Source organism: Otolemur garnettii, unplaced genomic scaffold (assembly GCF_000181295.1).
Source record: "Otolemur garnettii isolate 467f Iridium unplaced genomic scaffold, OtoGar3 scaffold00016, whole genome shotgun sequence".
NCBI lineage: Eukaryota > Metazoa > Chordata > Mammalia > Primates > Galagidae > Otolemur > Otolemur garnettii.
In genome coordinates, this window is record NW_003852411.1 from 18493634 (window position 1) to 18502248 (window position 8615).

The 8615-nt window shown below is 36.8% G+C and overlaps 1 protein-coding gene across 5 annotated transcripts in view; it reads right to left on the minus strand.

The window, feature by feature from the left end:
• Positions 1–8615, minus strand: part of RABGAP1L (RAB GTPase activating protein 1 like) — a 665252-nt gene that overhangs the window by 141030 nt on the left and 515607 nt on the right. For all 5 annotated transcript variants that reach the window (XM_023510844.1, XM_023510847.1, XM_023510846.1 and 2 more), the window contains one exon: positions 8250–8378. In XM_023510844.1, coding sequence (XP_023366612.1) covers positions 8250–8378 — 129 coding nt within the window. The remainder of the gene's footprint in view (positions 1–8249; positions 8379–8615) is intronic.

Genomic DNA, 8615 nt, shown 5'->3' on the forward strand with positions numbered 1-8615 from the left:
GGATTTGAACCCGCCACCTTAGGTGTATGTGGCTGGCACCTTAGCCGCCTGAGCCACAGGCGCCGAGCCTATTTATTTATTTTAGATACAGAGTCTCACTTTGTCACCCTCAGTAGAGTGCCATGGCATCAGAGCTCAGAGCAACCTCCAGCTTTTGGGCTTAGGCGATTCTCTTGCCTCAACCTCCCAAGTAGCTGGGACTATAGGTGCCTGCCACAATGCCCAGCTATTTTTTTGTTGTTGCAGTTTCGCCAGGGCTGGGTTCGAACCCTCCGCCTTCCGTATATGGGGTCAGTACCCTACTCACTGAGCCACAGGCACCACCCCCTATATTCTTTGTATCCTCCAAAAATTCATCTTAGCCTCATGCCCTCTTATCTTTCTCTGGCTGCTGAGTATCTCTTCCATTTCCCATCTTCTCCCCATACAAATTTTCTTAGAAAAGTTATCTCATCTTCTTTCTCCATTTACTCATCTACTGTTTATTTTTTAATCATTAGCTTTTATATTTCCTTAGTCCATTAAAAGTGTTCTCACTAAGGCCATTAAGGATTTTTGGATCATTAAATAATTGCACAATGGCCACTTTCCACTCCTCAGTACCTTACATGACCCCTAGGCACAACTCACACTTACACACATTTTTTCTTCTTGAGAACAAACACCTTTTCCCTAAGTGTTCACATTTCACACTCTTGGGTTTCTTCCTGCTTTATTGGTCTCACCAACTGCTATTCCCTAGCCCATATTTTGTAGGTTAATGAACGCATCCCTGACCCTTCTCTCTGCTCCCTTTATATACTCTATGAGAATGCACCTGCTCCCATGGTTTCAATGCTAAGGACTCCCAAATGTCTACCTTTAGCTCAGATATCACTTCAGTATCTACCTCCCTATTAGATATTTCTGTTTACTTGGATATGAGTCGGCGGATATGTACCAAAAACTTAACACACTAAAAATTTAACTCATTTCTTCCGTCCTTATTATTTGTTCTCATTTATTTTTTTTGTGTGTCTAGTCTAAAGTTGCCTAAGAATCCTCAGTATCATCACTAGTTCTCTTTCTCTGTCCTAAGGCTCACATTTAATCACTAAAGTCTGTTAATACTAATGTCTTGAATATCTCTGGAATCCATCCATATCTCTTCAAACTATAACAAACACTTTGGTACCTCTCACTAGATTGTGCAACAGACTTTGGACCTTCCTAAAACACAATGTGCTAAATTGTCATCTATTTAAAAACCCCTCGGTACCACTCAGGATAAAATGTAAATTGCTTAGCATGGTTTACAAGGTTCTGCACAAGCTGTCCGGTCTTTGCTGACCTCCCTAGTCCTCTCTCTGTCTACTCTCTTCACTCCTTTCTCCCTCCAAGCATTCTGCTCTCCAGTCATGACCCACAATTAGGTCTTGGATGACTCCATACTTCTTAACCTATATTGGCTCTGTATATTCTCTGCATGAAACATCCTTCCCCTGTATTGATACACTCCTTAGCTCCTGATAATACTTCAGGTCTCATTTTAGCTCCTCTTGCATAGTTCCTGGCACACAACAGGCACTGGGAAAATGATTTTTCTTTCCTAATTCCCTTCTTTTAGGTTAATGTCTGATTGCACTGTTTAAACTATTTTAATAATAAAATGCAAATGAAATAGGCTAATGTATATTTCAAAACACTCTATATGTGAAGATCTACTACCAGAGTATTTAAGATGATGTGCTTATGAACTTTGCTACTAACAAAATTCATCATAAATATGGCACTTGCAACATTATTCCAAACAAAAATCAATGTTAAAAAAAAAAAAAGACTTATTCCCCAGTCTTTGGACACTAAGTCTTAGAAAACTTTACATAGCCATAGAACTAGGAAATATATAATATTATATTAGTTCATCCTTTTTATCAGAGCAATGTCAGCTAAATGAATTCCCTTATGTTTTAAGGACTTAAACTTTTAATATTTCTTCATTGACATACGTGACATCTATTTGAACTGTAAGGAGGCATAAAATACTGAATTAAATCATATACAATATCTAATCTGACAGTTTTTGACCAGTAAGAATGGTAATTTCATTGATTCAACCTAATACAATATAAATGGTATTGAATAAAAATATGTAGAAAAACAAGTAATTAGATCAAGCATTATAAAGATTATGTGTATGTGCATTTGAATATAAATAGGTATCTCATTCATAACTTTTAATGTTCTACAGAGATACTGATTTTCCTAACAAATTGAAGATTGTCCCATAGTAAAGAAGCTAACTTTTTTGTTGTAGTTGTTGTTGCAGTTTTTGGCAAGGGCCACGTTTGAACCTGCCACCTCCAGTATATGGGGCCGGCGCTCTACTCCTTGAGCCATATGTGCTACCCCCTAATTTTTCTTGAATCACTGAATTCCCTTTAGGAATTCAATGAAAGCTATACATTATCTTACCAGGAAAAATAAAATACTCAAATATTCATATGAATAAATTCAAATTTCTGGTGATTCAGAGTCTCTAAAGCCAAAATCCAAACTTAAGAAGCTCAATAATGGCAACAATTCAAATTATAAGGAAAAAACTGAATAATGATATTCAAAAAACTGACTCCTTGGGAAAGTGCAAGATACTCATACTAGGTACTTTAATTGAAACATCTTTTGTTTAGGTCTTGATTTCAATATTAAGTAATCAAATGACTGTTATGATAGGTCAACATACGTTCTGATTTTATACTGGTTGAAGTCATAGGAACAAGAGGATATCAGAATAACTTAAAACTGCATTAGGGCTGGGTATGGTAGCTCACGCCTACAATCTCAGCACATTGGGAGGATTGCTTGAGGCCAGGAGTTCAAGACCAGCTTGGACAACACAGAGAGATTCTGTCTTTACAAAAAAATAAAAAGATTACTCAGGCATGGTGGCACATACTATAGTCCTAGCTACTCAGGAGGCTGAGGCAGGAAGATTGCTTGAACCCAGGAATTTAAGGTTACAGTGAGCTATGATCAGGCCACTACACTTCAGCCTGGGTGACAGAGTAAGACACTATCTCTAAAATAAATAAATAAGTAAATAAACAAATAAATAAAACTTTAAAATCACATTAGTTAAATTAGCAGTTTAAGATCTACCAAAAAATACAGCTGATAGTTAATGTCTCACAGGTTTTAGAAGAATAAAATTATTTATCCAATGTAACGTACTTAATTAATAAATCTTATTGGTATACTCACAGAAATAAACCACATAATGGCCAACAAGTTATTTTTTACCTGAAACTGCTGTTTATTTTAAAAACAGTCAGTTCACTGAAATCACTGATCATACATAATTTTTTTAAGTTAAAAAAATTCTTCATTTTGGTGGGTGATTAAATGTAAACTTGTCTACTCTGATAAGGTATGACTCTATATAAATACCAACTTTGAAAATTTCAAATTAATTAAATTTTTTTTTTTTTTTTGAGACGGAGCCTCAAGCTATCCCCCTGGGTAGAGTGCCATGGCATCACGCTCACAGCAACCTCCAACTCCTGGGCTCAAGCGAGTCTCCTGCCTCAGCCTCCCAAGTAGCTGAGACCACAGGCGCCCACCACAACGCCTGGCCATTTTTTGGTTGCAGCCATCATTGTTGTTTGGTGGGCCTGGGCTGGGGATTTGAACCCGCCACCTTAGGTGTATGTGGCTGGCGCCTTAGCTGCTTGAGCCACAGGCGTCGAGCCTTAAAATTTTAAAAAACAGGCTCAGTGCCTGTCGCTTAGCAGCTAGGGCACCAGCCACATATACCAGAGCTGGTGGGTTTGAAACCAGCCTGGGCCTGCCAAACAACAATGACAACTACAACCAAAAAAATAATAATAGCCAGGTGTTGTGGCAGGCACCTATAGTCCCAGCTACTTGGGAGGCTGAGGCAAGAGAATCACTTAAGCCCAAGAGTTTGAGGTTGCTGTGAGCTGTGCTGCCACAGCACCAAACTGAGGGTGATGAAGTGAGACTCTGTCTTAAAAGAAAAAAACTTTATTACTTTTGGCAGAAATCCTATCCTTAATCTTAAATAGGCTGTGGATAAGAGAAATTACGAGTTCTACTTTTTTGCCTTTTTCATGCTGGTAGTGACGTTTGTCTTTGAGGGCTCTAACATGTACCCTCAGTCAATATATCCATCATCTCGTAAGATTTCCAACTGCCAGCATATCCCACTATGAGGATGGTGTGACGACTCACATCCTTACCCATCTGTGCACTTCTGTTATTCACTGTGACACCTTGCATTTCACTAGCTGCATAGATAGGAATTGGAAAGGAGGAGGCAGCAGGAATAGTGGGATAGGCCTTAGTTTGTTTTCAAAACTATAAGCCATTATGAAATTGATTTAGTGGGTTGTGGTCAGCTCTTTGGTTTGGAGATTTTCTTGGGGTGATGGGAGAACTTTAAAATGAAGTAGAATCTAATGCAGTAAAACAGAAAACATCAGAATGTGTCTCATACATTGAGAAGGTATGTATTTCTTCAGATATGTATGGACAATTAAGTTCACAAACTCATCCCAGAAAAAGGGCTACACATCTCATTGCTGCATATCACTATGGTCACCTTCAAGGTATTCCCCTTGGGAAGTTATGTCCCAATCCCAGTCCCTAGTCCATCTTTCAAAGCTATTTTGGAAGTCTTTTTCTGGAATGGCCATCAGAACTGTCATTGTATGATGGGCCTGACAATTAAGTTCATGAACTTATCCTAGAAAAAGTGCTATATAACTCATTGCTGAATATCATTACAGTCACCAGATGGCCAAAAGGAGTACTTTGAAGGTAACCATAGTGATATTCAGTAATGAGGTACGTGCCACTTTTTCTAGGCTGAGTTTCAAACTTAATTGCCCAACCTCATGTGTATGTTATATATGTATATATAATCAAGATCTCAATATGAAAGTTTCAGTTTTAAAAGCAATTTTAAACCTTTGGGTTGGAGACCTACATTCTAGTCCCAGCACAATCCCTGCCTACTATATACTGATAGTTTCCTTCTTTCAGTTTCACCTTCCACCTGTGTCTCACAGTCATTCACTCTATAATCATATGTTATAAATCAAAATGATGTCCTTTGGGTACTGTTTTAAACATTTAAGAAGAAGTCACTCTCCAACATAATGAAAAGAACACATAAAACCTATAACAAATTTTAAAAATTATTAAATTATTAAAAATGTTTAGATTCAGCACAGTGGCAAGTACTTGTAGTACCAGCTACTTGGGGAGGTTGAGGTTGGAGGGTTACTTGAGCCCAGGAGTTTGAGTTTATAGTAAGCTATGATTAGGCCACTGAATTCCTGCCTGAGTTATAGAGTGAGACCCTGTCTCTAAAAAATAAAATAAAATAAAACATTTTAATTAATTTAGAAACTTTATTAGAAGTTTCTAAAAATATTCCTAGGTGCCTGTTCATGTCTAAAAAAAGTATTCTTGTTGCAGAAAGCACTTCCTTTCTAGGAATAGTCCATTCAGATCATATTTTCAACTTGCTTTCTAACATTTTAAGTTTCTGTGTCCCTTTGATCCCATGGTTCTGGATTGACAATTATTAGCTACCTCCACATCCCTTGAGGAACTTCATAAATTATAATGGAAAAAAAATGTTTTCCCATACATTTCATATTTTTACATAGTTTTCCTGGGGTTTTGTCCTCAATGACTTGCCAATGCTATTAGATTGCCCTTGAAAACATTTAACTTTCTACCTTACTTGTACCTCTTAATTCTCTACGCTTTTATTAGAAATTAATGTTTTATTTTAAAGGACTCCTATAGCATTGACCCAGTTTACAATATTTATCTTTGGCATCTCTGGAACAATCAGCTGGCTGAAGCTTACCTTTCAAACTCACCATGCACAAAACATAGGAAAGGTACCAAGTCCACTAGAATATACTATCAAACTCTAACAAACAAAGGTAGACTTCTGAAATGCAGATGTCTTTTGAAGAGTTTGTAATTCAGAATGAAGACTTCACGGTCCATTTTTCTTGATAACCTTTGAAAGATGATCTCTTTGAATATAAAGTTCATTTGATACCAGAATGTTTATTGCAGCCCAATTCATAATTGCTAGGTCATGGAAGAAGCCCAAGTGCCCATCGACCCACAAATGGATCAATAAATTGTGGTATATGTATACCACGGAATATTATGCAGCCTTAAAGAAAGATGGAGACTTTACCTCCTTCATGTTTACATGAATGGAGCTGGAAAATATTCTTCTTAGCAAAGTATCTCAAGAATGGAAGAAAAAGTACTCAGCCCTACTATGAAACTAATTTATAGCTTTCATATGAAAGCTATAACCCAATTATAGCCCAAGAATATGGGGAAAGGGGAGAGGGAAGGGGGGGAAGATGGGTAGAGGGAGGGTGATTGGTGGGATCACACCTATGGTTCACCTTACAAGGGTACATGTGAATCTTTCTGAATGTAGAATATAAATGTCTTAACACAATAACTAAGAAAATGACATGAAGGCTATGTTAACCAGTTTGATAAAAATATTTCAGGTTGTATATAGAACCAGCACACTGTACCCTATGGCTGCATTAATGTACACAGCTATGAATTTAATAAAATAAAATAAAATAAAGCCCATTTGAAAGAAATATAATTTTTCTGCTCAATTTACTTTTAATATTGAACTGTAATTTTTAACATTTATAAATTACTTTAAAATAGGTTAATTCAAAACAATAGTGTTACAGTGGATATGTTGCCTAAACTGTGTCAAAGTACATTTTAAGTAACAAGCTTAATTAATAAGTTGATGGCAACTCTTAGTTCCTCAGTTCAAAATCTGTATAGTCATCTTGACTATTCTTTTTATCTTACATTCAAATTTAACACATAATGAGATATCGCAGGTTCTCTTTCATTATATATGCAGGTTCCAACCACCAACTCCATCTCCACTGTTATGGTTCAAGCTACCATCATCTTTAATAGGATAACTGCAAAATCTCTTGTCTGTTCTTCCTACTTCTACTTTTCTATGGTCTGTTCTTAATAAAATAACCATCATGATGCTCTAAAAACCTCAGAAAGGTCATATCATTCCTCTACTCAAAACCCTGCAAGGACTCCACATCTCATTCTAAATAAATCCTAAGTCTTTACAATGGCCTACATTTTCTGGCTCTTTGTGAGCACTTAACTTCCTTTCCCATTACTCTCATTTCATTCATTCCATTCCAGCTACATTGGCCTTCCTGTTGTTCGTCAAACTCACCAGGCATGAGCCAGTCTCAGGGCCTTTAAACTGGCTGTTGCTCCATTGAAAATGTTCTTTCCACTGAAATCCCCATGACTGACCCCTCCTCACCTTCATTTTCTCAGTGAAGTCTGCCCTATCTATTAATAATCACAACTTTCCCTCACCCTGCCAATTCAAACACCTTTATATTTCCCTGCTTTTTCTTTTTCCACAGCTATTTATTACCTTCTAACATATTAATAAATTTTTATTATGTTGTTTATTATCTATTGCTTTCCGTAAGAATGCAAGATCTGTAAAACTTGGGATCCTTGTTTGTTTGTTTAGGAAACAATTGTATCCTTATATTGTGGTTAGGTGAGAAGATAACCTACTCCAGCTGTTAGAAGAATTAACGTTAGTAAATTGGTTTCGAATCTTTCAAAAGTGTGCTTTCTCACTTTAATAACAACTTTCTGAATAGAGTTTTTCATTTCAATTAACTTATAAAATTTGTTTAGTTTTATTAGACATATGACATGGACCAACACATCTATAGACATTTGGCTGTTGTGGGATGGGAAAGGGCAGATCAAGATGGAAACTACCCAAGTCCCAAAGAGAAATGAAAGCATTGCCTGAATAGGCTTTTCTTGCTTTGTCCTAAATAATCTTAAAACAGATGGCAAAAGCTAAATACTAAGTCTGCTGTCATGGAAACTACTATCACAGTAGCCCACTCTAGAGCCCCACCTACAAGATAAATGTTTTGTCTTCCTATTGTTATACTCTGAACCTGTCAACTTTTACACTAAAGCTGTAGAAAGTACAGCTACAGTAGACATATCTAGCCAAACAAAAAAGTCTGGAAGAGACTAGTTCACACACAATATCACCTTGAATATGGTCAAACTCTGCAACATATAGAAAAAGAGTCACATATAACTTGCCATGTTTTTCAGCATTCAAATTCCACCTGTATTATATATAAATCCATGAATCTTACTTTTATATTGCAAGCCTGCTCCATCAATCTTCTTGCATTTTCCTCTGCCCTGTATCTCTTTGGAAGCTGAACTCTGAAGAACTTTAAAGCACCTTCAAAATCAGCCTGCAGAAGGTCTTCCTTTGAGGTCTGCAAAATAATCACCAAAAATCATCATTACATTTTAATCAACATTGAAGACAAACACATTACAAAAAGAATTTATATTAATATTAATATACTTCTATAGCTAAGATTTAAGTGAGTTCCAAAAATCTTTAGAAGATACTTCCAACATTTTGGCTCGGCGCCTGTGGCTCAAGTGGCTAAGGCACCAGCCACATACACCTAAGGTGGCGGGTTCGAATCCCCAGCCCGGGCCCGCCA